At 44.3% G+C, this 15,138-nt stretch overlaps 1 protein-coding gene across 2 annotated transcripts in view; it reads left to right on the forward strand.

The window, feature by feature from the left end:
• Positions 1 to 15,138, forward strand: part of RNPEPL1 (arginyl aminopeptidase like 1) — a 38,677-nt gene that overhangs the window by 2,690 nt on the left and 20,849 nt on the right. For both annotated transcript variants that reach the window (XM_040428480.1, XM_040428479.1), the window contains exon 2: positions 14,067 to 14,207. In XM_040428480.1, coding sequence (XP_040284414.1) covers positions 14,067 to 14,207 — 141 coding nt within the window. The remainder of the gene's footprint in view (positions 1 to 14,066; positions 14,208 to 15,138) is intronic.

Below are 15,138 nucleotides of genomic sequence, written 5' to 3' on the forward strand. Positions count from 1 at the left end.
CTATCGGAGCGATGGGAGGAGACATCAGCTTCACTAGTGGGCGTTCCTTCTCCCTGCGCTGCGATTGGACAGCGCTACAGCCAGGGAGAAGGAACACCCACTAGTGAAGCTGATGTCTCCTCCCATCGCTCCGATAGTAATCAGCAGCATGTGGAGCAGGAGAGGAGACAGTAATGGGGCACTGCGGGCGAACGGAGCGGCGCCCAGGACTAAATGGTGAGTGCTGAGACATCGCTGGGCGCCGCTCTGTGTGGCCTAATAGTGAAAGTTCCGACTCATATACAGTAGTCAGTCTTTAACACATACAGGAGGCGGGTGCCGGCAGCAGAATCGCATTGCCGGCACCCTGCCCCTGACAGGGAGCTGCGATCAGCGGCAGTTAACTGCCGCTGATCTGCTAGTACCCGCCTCCTGTATAAAGGGGTAAAATCATTGGTGGTGCAGTGTGCCCCCCCCCCCCCTCAATCCCCCCATCCCATTAAAATCATTGGTGGCACAGTGCGCCGGCCCCTCTCAACCCTCCAGTATTAAAATCATTGGTGGCAGTGGCCACAGGGACCTCTCCACTCCCCCTCATTGGTGGTGCAGTGGCAGCTTCTGATCGGAGCCCCAGCTGTGTAAGCCTGGGGCTCCGATCGGTTACCATGGCAGCCAGGACGCTACAGAAGCCCTGGTTGCCATGGTAACATCCCTGATGCTGTGTGCACAAAGCACAGAGCAGCAGGGACAGTGTGGAGTCCTATTCACCCTGATAGAGATCTATCAGGGTGAATAGGAAAAGGGATGAAAGATCCCAGGTTCTAGCCCCTAAGGGGGGAAATAGTTATTAAATAAAAAGTGAAAAAAAAAACAAACACTAAAATATGAAGTATAAATCACCCCCCTTTTCCCAATTTCACATATAAAATATATAAATAAACATATTACATCGCCACGTCAGAAAAGTCCAAACTATTAAAATATAAAAAAAAAATCTAGGTGGTGAATGCCGGAACAGAAAAAATAAAATAAAAACTGCGCGATTCGCCATTTTTAAAAATGAGGAATGCACGTGGCTTTTTTTGTTTATTTTTTTCGCGTGGTATCGAATGGTATCGAGTATCGCAATACTTTTTCATGGTATCGAAACCGAATCAAAAATTTGGTATCGCAACAACTCTACGTCGCACCGGGCCCCGCCCCTAGTTACGGACTCCAGCCCCTCCTCTCTCCCGGCTCATACAGCGCAATGAATATCGGCGTATAACACGCATACATGATTTGCCCCCTATTTTCAGGGGGAAAAAGTGCGTGTTATACGCCGATAAATACGGTAGTATATACAGTAGTGTACGAGGTATAATGGATCCAGTGTGTATAGATATACAGGGAGTGCAGAATTATTAGGCAAGTTGTATTTTTGAGGATTAATTTTATTATTGAACAACCATGTTCTCAATGAACCCAAAAAACTCATTAATATCAAAGCTGAATATTTTTGGAAGTAGTTTTTAGTTTGTTTTTAGTTTTAGCTATTTTAGGGGGATATCTGTGTGTGCAGGTGACTATTACTGTGCATAATTAGGCAACTTAACAAAAAACTAATTTTATACCCATTTCAATTATTTATTTTTACCAGTGAAACCAATATAACATCTCAACATTCACAAATATACATTTCTGACATTCAAAAACAAAACAAAAACAAATCAGTGACCAATATAGCCACCTTTCTTTGCAAGGACACTCAAAAGCCTGCCATCCATGGATTCTGTCAGTGTTTTGATCTGTTCACCATCAACATTGCGTGCAGCAGCAACCACAGCCTCCCAGACACTGTTCAGAGAGGTGTACTGTTTTCCCTCCTTGTAAATCTCACATTTGATGATGGACCACAGGTTCTCAATGGGGTTCAGATCAGGTGAACAAGGAGGCCATGTCATTAGATTTTCTTCTTTTATACCCTTTCTTGCCAGCCACGCTGTGGAGTACTTGGACGCGTGTGATGGAGCATTGTCCTGCATGAAAATCATGTTTTTCTTGAAGGATGCAGACTTCTTCCTGTACCACTGCTTGAAGAAGGTGTCTTCCAGAAACTGGCAGTAGGACTGGGAGTTGAGCTTGACTCCATCCTCAACCCGAAAAGGCCCCACAAGCTCATCTTTGATGATACCAGCCCAAACCAGTACTCCACCTCCACCTTGCTGGCGTCTGAGTCGGACTGGAGCTCTCTGCCTTTTACCAATCCAGCCACGGGCCCATCCATCTAGCCCATCAAGACTCACTCTCATTTCATCAGTCCATAAAACCTTAGAAAAATCAGTCTTGAGATATTTCTTGGCCCAGTCTTGACGTTTTAGCTTGTGTGTCTTGTTCAGTGGTGGTCGTCTTTCAGCCTTTCTTACCTTGGCCATGTCTCTGAGTATTGCACACCTTGTGCTTTTGGGCACTCCAGTGATGTTGCAGCTCTGAAATATGGCCAAACTGGTGGCAAGTGGCATCTTGGCAGCTGCACGCTTGACTTTTCTCAGTTCATGGGCAGTTATTTTGCGCCTTGGTTTTTCCACACGCTTCTTGCGACCCTGTTGACTATTTTGAATGAAACGCTTGATTGTTCGATGATCACGCTTCAGAAGCTTTGCAATTTTAAGAGTGCTGCATCCCTCTGCAAAATATCTCACTATTTTTGACTTTTCTGAGCCTGTCAAGTCCTTCTTTTGACCCATTTTGCCAAAGGAAAGGAAGTTGCCTAATAATTATGCACACCTAATATAGGGTGTTGATGTCATTAGACCACACCCCTTCTCATTACAGAGATGCACATCACCTAATATGCTTAATTGGTAGTAGGCTTTCGAGCCTATACAGCTTGGAGTAAGACAACATGCATAAAGAGGATGATGTGGTCAAAATACTCATTTGCCTAATAATTCTGCACTCCCTGTATATTGTATATACAGCCTGTACTGACATGTGAGGTAAGGGTACTTTCACACTTGCGGCAGGATGGATCTGACAGGCTGTTCACCCTGTCGGATCCGTCCTTCCGCTATTTCACCGTGCCGCCCGACCGCCACTCCGTCCCCATTGACTATATATAATGGGGACAGGGCCGGAGCTCTGGCGCAGTTCGCGGTGAGAGGCCGGCGGACTAAAAAGTCGGACATGCAGGACTTTGTCAGGCGGCCTTCCACCGTGCTGCGCCGGAGCTCCGCCCCCCCCCATCCCTATTATAGTCAATAGGGACGCAGCGGCGGCACGGCGAAATAGTGGAAGGACGGATCCGACAGGGTGAACAGCCTGTCGGATCCGTCCTGCCGCAAGTGTGAAAGTACAGTGTGTACAGGTATATAGTAAATACAGCAGTGTATTGACAGATTGTACCTCACATATCAGTCCACTGCTGTATATACAATATATCTGTACACACTAAATCTATTTATATCGCATACCTAACATTAGGGATCGACCGATTATCGGTTTGGCCGATATTATCGGCCGATATTGAGGATTTTGAACGTTATCGGCATCTATTTTGCCGATATACCGATAACGTATTGGGAACACAGAACGCGCTGCTCTCAGCGCGTTCTGTGTTCCCTCCGCAGCACAGGGGAGAAGGAAGCAGTGTCTCCTCCCCCTGTGATGCTGCTGCCGCTGCCTCCAATGACAGGACGGAAGACAAGAGGAGGGGAGGGGCTGTGGCCGCTGCGCCACCAATGAAGATGAGTCTTTCATTAATTCAAATACAGGAGGCGGGAGCTGCAGAATCACATAGCCAGCTCCCGACCTCTATGAACGGCAGCTGCGGTCCGTGGTAGTTAACCTCTTAGGTGCCGCGGATCGCAGCTACCGCTCATAGAGGTCGGGAGCCGGCTATGTGATTCTGCAGCCAGCTCCCGCCTCCTGTATGTGAAAGAGAGGTATCTTCATTGGTGGCGCAGTGCCCCCCCCCCCCCCCCCTCAAGCCCCCTAGTATTAATCATTGGTGGCGCAGTGCGCCCCCCACCCCCATCCCCCATCCCAATAGTAAAAACATTGGTGGCGCAGTGCGCCCCCCCCCCTCAAGCCCCCTAGTATTAGTCATTGGTGGCGCAGTGCGCCCCCCATCCCAATAGTAAAAACATTGGTGGCGCAGTGCGCCCCCCCCCCAGTTCTAATCATTGGTGGCAGTGGCCACAGGATCCCCTCTCCCCTGCTCCTCCGATCGGAGCCCCAGCAGTGTAAGCCTGGGGCTCCGATCGGTTACCATGGCAGCCAGGACGCTATTGAAGCCCTGGCTGCCATAGTCAGCTCCATGCTGCTGTGTGCACAGGGCAGCAGGGACAGTGTGAGCTCCTATTCACCCTGATAGAGATCTATCAGGGTGAATGGGACAAGGGTTCTAGTCCCTAAGGGGGCTAAAAGTTAGTAAAAAAAATAAATAAAAATATTAAGTATAAATGAAAAAGATTTACAAAAAAAATAAAATAATAATACACGTTAACAATAAACATTAATTTTCAGCAGATTTGTGTAGGAAATTTTTTTTTTTCCTCAAAAATAAAAATACCCAGAATATCGGTATAAATTATCGGCTATCGGCCTGAAAGTTGACAAATTATCGGTATCGGCCCTAAAAAATCAATATCGGTCGATCCCTACCTAACATATCAGTCCACTGCTGTATATACAATATATCTGTACACACTGCATATATTATACCTTATACCTGACATATCAGTACACTGCTGTATATACAATATATCTGGGCACACTGCATATATTATACCTGACATATCAGTCCACTGCTGTATATAAGAAATCACGGTGAATGGGTAGCTTTATAAAGTTTAAAACATAACATTTATTATGTATGTAGATAAAATAATGGGCCCTACTATGCTTGACAAAAATGAATGGTTGCCACTAGTAACACTTATCTCCTGAAAAAATGGGCGGAGATGAAAAAGGGACCAAAAAGGGATAGTAATAAAGTAGGGAGACAGGATGAAGGGTAGCCAGGTACCAAGGCAGAGAGACACAGTGCTGGGTCCAAAACCCTAAATCGCCCTGTCTCTCTATATCCTCCCTCCTATCTACCACAGTATCCCTATTGTGACCCTTCCTAAAGATGGACTGCCCAGCTTTGCCCGATAGCCAGAATATGGTCCTGAAGGTGGTTACCCTAGCAACAGGGAAAGGGGCGAAAAAGCTGGCAAAGATAAATGTGATGAATCAAGAGCAAGCGAATCCACAACTAGTGTGAAATCACCTACAGTACCAGACAAGTTCATACACAAGTTCATGCTGTATATACAATATATCTGTACACACTAAATCTATTTATATCTCATACCTAACATATCAGTCCACTGCTGTATATACAATATATCTGTGCACACTGCATATATTATACCTTATACCTGACATATCAGTCCACTGCTGTATATACCATATATCTGTACATACAGCATCTATTATACCTCGTATCTCACATATCAGTACACTGCTGTATATACTATATATCTGTACATATCGCATCTATAATACTGTGTAATATATGCAGTATGTGCGTGTGTATGTATGTGTGTATGTATGTATATATATATATATATATATATATAGAGCAGTGTGAGACATACACGGTATAATACTGTAGATGCAGTGTTTACAGAAATATGTGGTCAGTTATACATTAGTCACGGTGTGTGTGAGGTAGTGGTCACTGTAACTGTCTGAAGTATTATACATGAGTGAGCAATAAGTAAAAACAGGGCATTGGGGGGGTAAATGATGAGAAGTGGAGGACCTCCTCTTACCACTCCATTTCAGTCTGTATGGATCAATGCAGAGCTGATTGTGAACTTCTAATACTTGCTGTTAAGGGTTGAAGGACCTGCGATTATGTCATCATAGGTCCTGGCAGATGTACCTTTTCAAACCTAGGAACTACACCATTTTTGGTGCAGTTCCTTTGCTAGATTCTGCAGGACCTGTGATGTTGAAGATGATGTCATCACAGGTCCTGGCAGATGCAGTGTTCTAACCTTGGAACTACACTTTACACTGCAGTTCCCTTACAGGACCTATGATGACATCATCAAAGGTCCTTTAGCTTTAGAAAGATGGGCAGGAGCAATTAGGGTGCGGGGCCTCTCCTCCACTTCGGGCCCCATAGCAGCTGTGTGGTCTGCCAATATGGTAGGTATGCCACTGGTGGACCCTTTGACTTTAATGGGTCCATGGTCTGCATTTTGTGGCCAAGTATAGGAGATGTTCTATCATTCGTGTCCTTTCCACAAAAGGAATATGTCCGCAAAATGAAGACCATGAACCCATTGAAGTCAATAAGTCTGCAAAAAAATTACGGCACATGGACTGCATCCATATTTTGCCGATCCACAATTTGCAGACCACAAAACAAATGCGGTTTGTGTCCATGAGGCCTTACTACGAAGAAACCTTTTTAATGTCACTCACATCACATCTGTATACTTTTGGTGGAAGGCTATGATCTGTTCCTCTATATAGCCATATATATTTATTTTGCTGTATGTTCCCACCCATGCTTTTGGCCTCCATTGGGTGAAGGAATCTCTAGCCTTTACCAGTTATAGGTTTCCAATTGACATTAGCGGTGATTTGGCCAGAAGAATACTGATATTGGTCTTCACCTGCTGGTTCCTGGTTGTAGCTAAGTTGAACACAACTTGGACTGGAGATGTAAAGTAACCCGGTGATGCTTGTAGTACTGGCAGCAGAGGTCCCAATAACATTCAAGGTAAAGTTTGATTGAAAGCTGATGCTTTCAATGCAAAAACAAACATCTAAGCCAAGGATGCCCAACTTGCTGCCCTCCAGCTGTTGCAAAACTACAACTCCCAGCATGTCTGGACAGCCTACAGCTATCAGGGCATGTTGGGAGTTGTAGTTTTACAACAGCTAGGGGGCCGCAGGTTGGGCATACCTGGTCTAGGCTGTCCATGCAGGATGTCATTTGAATGGTATAAAAAACCCTTGCAGAATTGCCATTTTTCCTCTTCATTGCTCGTTTACAAACTGCAGAGGAGGCTGGTATACCGCATGTGACTGCTACAACCAATAGACCTCTGAGGACAGTGATTGGCTGCAGTGGTCTCCTGACACATCACCGTGGCAGAAGAATCAGATCTCAGGCGACCTGTTTAAAGTCTGCACCACAGGTCAATCTTTTTTTCCCTGTGCGTGTAGATGAGATTTTTTTAAAATCTCATCCACATTGCTGCTACTGTAATACACTGCAGTCAGATTTTCCGGACCAGCTCAGCTTATCCTCAGCGCCTCATCTGACCAGGCTGGTCTTGTGTGCGTGGCCCCCTTGTGGGTCAGTATATATATTTGTACCCCACTTACCCTATTTTTCGCCCTATAAGATGCACTTTTCCTCCCCAAAAGTGGGGGGAAATGTCAGTGTATCTTATGGGGAAAATACTGAGCGCTTCCATTATGGAAGTGCTCACTAGTACAGGAGGGAAGCTGTGAAGGCAGCGCTCCCCGGGCTCTGTAGTCACCGCTTCCTGGTCTTCCTCTGGCTGTGCTGTGACTGCACACAGAGCCCTCTATTTGTCATAGAGTGGTCAGTGATGGGCAAACTACGGCCCGGCAGAGCTGTCCGGAGGCAGCAGGAGTGGAGATGGGTGCTTCCGTTGTGATTAGGTGGTGATTATCAGTGCAGCTTCTTTTACAGTTAACCCCTATAGGTCCCCTGATGAACCTAACAGGGAGAAATTCTTTGGGACAGTGTAGGATGAATTGGAGTAATCCGAGGGTAGGTTCCTCTGCAGGGTTCACACACCATCAGGGTGATTCTCTGTGGTCACAGGTAACTAGGGTAATGTAGAGAGTGTATTCCCTCCCTGGCATATATCTGCTATACCTTCCGGCCAAGTCCCCTGTTTAGCCCTTGTTTTCTTTTTTCCTATTTTGTGTCCGGGCCCGTTTTTCTTGAACCATATTTATCTTTTATTATGTCTATTAAAAGTTTTGTTTCAACTCCATGCCTTCTGAGACCAGTCAGATTTTCCCTTACGCCCATGACAGCACCCTTGAGAGCCTGCCTCTATCCCGGACAGGAAACAGGAACTTTCATGGAGAGCTCTTAAGGAGGGGCTCTGCCCCTATACCACCAGTTTCTGTTTCCTGTCCTATGGATAGGACGGTTTTCTTGTGGAGAGCTAGATTGAGGCTGCAGGAGCCCCTGAGACACAGCATGATAGGGGTTACCTGGCGCAGCGTAAGTCTCCACTAGGAGCTGCCTGCAAAGTCGGATGCTGACACGCCAGATCCTCCTGGCGGTGTACAGGAGGTCCGGGGCCTTTCACTGCCTGCCCCCCTACCTGGGCAGCTTACAGATGTGGGGGGCAGGGTTAGTTTGTCCGCGGCGCAACTTCCGGTATTTGCAACGCACGTGGAAAGAGTGTTCCGGAAGTAGGTTAGGGACTGAGGCCGCATGGGAGCATCAGCAGGTTCTAATAGGGGCTTGTTCTCTTATTTTATTTTTAGAGTATCAAAGAGGGCCCTAGGAAAGCTACCACAAAGACCAGAGGGAAAGCGTGTGCTGTATGCAAGAAAAACTCGCCCCTTCCTGGTCTAAGTTATTATGTCAGTATTGTGTGAACAAGTTGGTAGAAGAGAAATCCCCATCTCTGCTTCAGAGCAATAAGGATATTGTCAAATCTGAAGTTTGTGATTCAATGAAAATGTTTAAGTGCCTCCCTTCCTCAGCCTCGGGCAAACAGGGTCACTCTACCATGGTATCTGATTCAGATTCTTCGGACGAGAATGAGCATGGAGAAATCCTAGAAGTTTCAAACTAGTCTTCGGATGAAGAAACCACGGGTAGACCTTTATTTTCCCCTGAGGATATGGAATCTCTGCTGAAGGCTATTAGAGCCACTATTAAAGTGGATGAATCTTAAGAACAGAAGTCCTATGGATAGACGAGCAGAAGTTTACTTTAAAAAAACAGGGGAAGCCTCTACCCAGGCATTTAAACTGAATATTGCCACTACTTCTACTGCCAGGTCATTAAAGCTATGGCTACAAGAACTGGAGTTCCATATCCAGAATAAAATATCCAGAGACTAGCAGTGTTTCCTACCATCCTTAAAGCAGTGGACTTCATCGTGGATGCATTAAAATTAAATGTGAGGTCAGCAGCTCTGTCTAATTCTGCAAGAAGAGCTATTTGGCTTAAGAGATGGTCTGGTGACACTGGTTCAAAGAATAAACTTTGCTCTATTCCATGCCAGGGAGATTCTCTTTGGACTGGTTTTGGATGACCTTTTAGAGAAGGCCTCTGATAACAAAAAGGGGTTTCCTGTCTCCAGACCTCCCAAAAGACCACAGTTTTATTTTTTTTCCACAGAAACCAAAAATAAATAAAAAATGTTTCAATAGAGACAAAAGACAGGTTTTTCGACAATAAAACAGAAGTAGGAAGGTACAGGGATTCCTCTTTAATTCTCAGTTCACTTCACTGCCCAAGGCTGGTCAACAATGACTGTTTCTGTCCCGTGGGGGGGGGGGAGACTTTTTCTCTCTTTTCTCGGGCTTGGGAAAAAATCTATTCAAAGACTGTGTCATGGCCACCATAGACATAAAAGATGCCTATTATCACATCCCAATTCATGCACATTTCCAAAAATATCTGAGTGGCAGTTTACATGGAAGTTCAAGTTCATCATTTACAATACAGAACACTTCCGTTTGGAATATCTCAGGTCCCCAGACTCTTTACAAAGTTGATGGCAGAGGTTATGGCCCACATAAGGGAAAGAGACATTCTAGTTATTTCTTATTTCGACGATCTTCTAGTGGTGGCAGAATCCAAAAACCTTTTAACCTCTCATCTCCTTGAAGTATTAGAAATTTTTACACAACTAGGATGGCAGATAAACTGGGGAAAGTCAAAACTGACCCCTTCACAAAGTTGTGTGTTTCTAGGACTGATTCTGAACTCCGTAAACCTACGTTGTATCCTTCCAATTAAGAGAAGATGTGCGGTCCCTGGTAACCTCAAAAGATCAAACCATCAGACAGGGAATGGCGGTATTAGGCAGAATTACCTCCACATTATCCGCAGTCAATTGGGCCCAGTTTCACTCCAGAACACTTCAATAGCAGATTCAAAGATGTGGCAGGGATCACTATCCCCATTGGATGCTTCCTCTCACCCCTCAGGTGATACAATCCTTAACCTGGTGGCTGGAACCTTCAAATCTGTCTCAGGGCCTCTCTTGGGATCTACAGGAGCAGATAACCATCACCACAGATGCCAGTCCGACCGGGTGGGGCGCCTATTGTCAGTGGGGCGTTCGACAGGCGATATAGAGCTCAACGGAGATTCAGGACTCCCAGAATATGAGAGGGCTCAGAGCGGTTCTATTTGCCTTAAGATAATTCCTACCCATAATACAAGGAAAGGGAATAAAGATCTTCTTCTCAGACAGGACACCACTGTGGCACTATCTAAACAGGCAAGGAGGGACCAGATCAAAAAATCTTATGTCCTTTTGCCTGATTATTCCTTATGTTCCTTTCATCAAAGCAGTACACTTAAAGGGAACAGAAAACAAGGTGGCAGACTATCTAAGCAGAAACCTTCTAGATCAGGGAGAATGGTGTTTAAACCAAAAAGTCTTCAGCCAGATAATTCAGCTCTGGGGCCATCCTCAAGTAGACAGGGATAGACACCTTCTCTCTTTCGTGGCCGAATCAACTTCTGTATGCCTTTCCTCCTCTAAGACTTCTTCCGAGAGTATTACAGAAGCTAAGGCAGGAACAGACTACAGTCGTGGCCAAAAGTTTTGAGAATGACACAAATATTACTTTTCACAAAGTTTGCTGCTAAACTGCTTTTAGATCTTTTGTTTCAGTTGTTTCTGTGATGTAGTGAAATATAATTACACGCACTTCATACGTTTCAAAGGCTTTTATCGACAATTACATGACATTTATGCAGAGTCAGTATTTGCCGTGTTGGCCCTTCTTTTTCAGGACCTCTGCAATTCGACTGGGCATGCTCTCAATCAACTTCTGGGCCAATTCCTGACTGATAGCAACCCATTCTTTCATAATCACTTCTTGGAGTTAGTCAGAATTTGTGGGTTTTTGTTTGTCCACCCGCCTCTTGAGGATTGACCACAAGTTCTCAATGGGATTAAGATCTGGGGAGTTTCCAGGCCATGGACCCAAAATGTCAACGTTTTGGTCCCCGAGCCACTTAGTTATCACTTTTGCCTTATGGCACGGTGCTCCATCGTGCTGGAAAATGCATTGTTCTTCACCAAACTGTTGTTGGATGTTGTTGGATTGTTGGAAGAAGTTGCTGTTGGGGGGTGTTTTGGTACCATTCTTTATTCATGGCTGTGTTTTTGGGTAAAATTGTGAGTGAGCCCACTCCCTTGGATGAGAAGCAACCCCACACATGAATGGTCTCAGGATGCTTTACTGTTGGCATGACACAGGACTGATGGTAGCGCTCACCTTTTCTTCTCCGGACAAGCCTTTTTCCAGATGCCCCAAACAATCGGAAAGAGGCTTCATCAGAGAATATGACTTTGCCCCAATCCTCAGCAGTCCATTCACCATACTTTCTGCAGAAGATCAATCTGTCCCTGATGTTTTTTTTTGGAGAGAAGTGGCTTCTTTGCTGCCCTTCTTGACACCAGGCCATCTTCCAAAAGTCTTCGCCTCACTGTGCGTGCAGATGCGCTCACACCTGCCTGCTGCCATTCCTGAGCAAGCTCTGCACTGGTGGCACTCCGATCCCGCAGCTGAATCCTCTTTAGGAGACTATCCTGGCGCTTGCTTGACTTTCTTGGACGCCCTGAAGCCTTCTTAACAAGAATTGAACCTCTTTCCTTGAAGTTCTTGATGATCCTATAAATTGTTGATTGAGGTGCAATCTTAGTAGCCACAATATCCTTGCCTGTGAAGCCATTTATATGCAACGCAATGATGGCTGCACGCGTTTCTTTGCAGGTCTCCATGGTTAACAATGGAAGAACAATGATTTCAAGCATCACCCTCCTTTTAACATGTCAAGTCTGCCATTTTAACCCAATCAGCCTGACCTAATGATCTCCAGCCTTGTGCTTGTCAACCTTCTCACCTGAGTTAACAAAACTATTACTGAAATGATCTCAGCAGGTCCTTTAATGACAGCAATGAAATGCAGTGGAAAGGTTTTTTTTGGGATTAAGTAAATTTTCATGGCAAAGAAGGACTATGCAATTCATCTGATCACTCTTCATAACATTCTGGAGTATATGCAAATTGCTATTATAAAAACTTAAGCAGCAACTTTTCCAATTTCCAATATTTATGTAATTCTCAAAACTTTTGGCCACGACTGTAGGCTCATTTCGATTGCCCCCTTCTGGCTTAGGAGAAAATGGTTCACCTGGTCAAGAAAGCTTTCTCTAACAGATCCCTGGATTCTTCGGGACAGGCAGGATCTGTTTCAGGATCGTGTCTTCCATCTGGAAGTAAGAAACCTTCATCTAACAGCCTGGTATTTGAAGGGGAAATCCTAGAACACAGGGGTCTATCTAAGGAAGTTGTATCTACCCTATTATCATGTAGGAAAAAAGTAACCTCTACCATTTTCCTCAGAATATGGAAGACATTCTTAAATGTCACTCAAAACCCAGTAGATCCCTTGAGTTCTCCTCCTATAGTAAGAATGTCCAGCTCAGCTTGTATTACTATCCATGAATTAGAACTTTTTAGTTCGAAATGCGTAGACTATCGCTGGAGTGAGAGGATTTGTGTAGATGCTTTTATATATATATATATATATATATATATATATATATATATATATATATATATATATAATAATTTATTTATTTTTAAAAAGCCACTAATAAAAAAAACTAGCAACTCAGAGATACTTCGGTACTGGTTTCATCTTTGTATAGTTCTCCTATGTCTGAAATTTTAGATTTTTTACAAAAAGGTCTCTTAAGGTACAAGTTTCTGCCCTTAGTGTTTTTTATTTATTTATTTCCCTATTGTCAATCATACATGGATTAGGAGATTCTTTAAAGAAATTAGTAGGATTAAACCTGTGATCAGATCCTCAGTTCCCCCGTGGGATCTTAATCTAGTTTTGTCTAGAATAATGGAGCCTCCTTTCGAACCACTGCAGGATTTGTCTATTAAAATTTTGTCTTTTAAAACCACGTTTCTGGTGGCGATTACCTCTGCCAGGCGCGTGGGTGAGATTTCTGCCTTTTCAGCCTTTCCTCCTTATACTAAGATCATGGAGGACAAAGTGCTCATTAAACCAGATCCTTCTTTTCTACCTAAAGTGGTCTTGTTTAATAGGACCCAAGACATTGTTCTTCCATCCTTGTGTCAGTTCCCAAAGACTGAGGAAGAGAGGAGGCTCCATTGTCTAGACGTTAAAAGATGCCTGTCTGAATACTTGAAAATCACTAGTCAATGGAGAAAATCCTCTAGACTTTTTGTACAATTTGGAGGAAGAAACAGAGGTTATAAAATTTCTTCTAGAACACTATCACCTTAGTCTATTCCTCAGTGGGGGAAACTCCCCCTTTGGGATTTGGTGCTCACTCAACCAGATCCATTTCTACCTCTTGGGCAGAGAGGGCTACTGCATCTCTAGAACAAGTTTGTACATGACAGCACCCGGGATTTATTCCCGCCCTACTTTTCAGCCTAATATATATATATATATATATATATATATATATATATATATATATATATATATATATATATAAATAAAAAAAATGAGTTTGTGTTAGATGTGTTTTAGGACAAGTTCTCGCAATTAACTGGTGGTATAGGGGCAGAGCCCCTCCTTAAGAGCTCTCCTCCTGGATGGAGACGGTCTCTTAAGGGTGCTGTCATGGGCTCATGGAAAAGTGATTTACCGGTTAGTGTAATCTAAAATTTCCGCCCACAAATCTAGAAAGAAAATCTGCAGTGTATTTACTACCTGTCAATATACGGTAATTGAAGTCTAGGGAGATATTTGATGTGTAAATGATTCTTCAGTATGACTGATGTCTTGTCCCCCTCTTTATTTTCAGGTATGGTGGCTGGATCCTGAACTCTCCTATGGAAGCTCTGAGTTGTTTGTGTTCACTCAAGGACACTCTGTTTGCAACCGTTCCTTCTTCCCCTGCTTTGATACACCAGCTGTAAAGTGTACTTACTCCGCCTCTGTCAAAGTAAGTTGTAGCACCAGTGTCATAGTTTAAGAAAAGAGTGTTCTGCCATCTGCCTACCTAATAATATACTGTACATTTAAAGGGGTTGTCCGGGTTCAGAGCTGTACCTGGACATACCTCCATTTTCACCCAGGCAGCCCCCCTGACTTGTGCATCTGAGCAGTTCATGCTCTGATGCTCTCCTTTGCCCTGCGCTAAATCGCGCAGGGCAAAGGCATTTTCAGGAGATCCGGTGACAAACCGAGCTTTCCATGGGGCTGCCAGGAAGCCCGGTGACGTCACCGGCACTGATGGGCAGGCTTTAGTGCTGCCCTAGCCAGTAAAACGGCTAGGGCAGCGCTAAAATACGCCCATCTGAAGCTTCCGCCTGGCAGTGTGTTATTGTAAACAAAAGAGCCTGTGCCCTGCACGATCTAGCGCAGGCCAAGGGAGCGCATCGGAGCATGAGATGGGTGAAAATATGGGTATGTCCAGGTTCAGCTCTGAACCCAGACAAGCCTTTTAAAGTGTAACAGTATCAACTAGACCTCTAATGGATTTAAAGGATAATCCATATAGCTACATTGTGCAAACTGTCACTCAGGGTCCTGTCTCTCCTTCTGAAGAAGGGCTCAGTAGAAAGTCTATGAGCCTTGGAAACTTATAGTTTTGCAGTAATATATGGTAGGGATGTTGTTGCAGGGAGAGGAGAGGCAGACTGAGCAGACTACCTCTGCATCCTACAGAGAGCAGTCTTCAGCGTTCAGTTGACACTTTAGATTGAATTTCCTTAGCAACTGTCAGTTACAATATTGGTAAGGGGACATATTACAGTCAGTTTTATAATAAAAGTTAACATAATTCTCTAATAACACTCGCCGTCTCTAAACACAAAAAAGTTACACTTTAAAGTATATATAAGATAACATTCTCGTCTATGTAAATTAGAAGA

Source organism: Bufo bufo, chromosome 4 (genome assembly GCF_905171765.1).
Source record: "Bufo bufo chromosome 4, aBufBuf1.1, whole genome shotgun sequence".
NCBI lineage: Eukaryota > Metazoa > Chordata > Amphibia > Anura > Bufonidae > Bufo > Bufo bufo.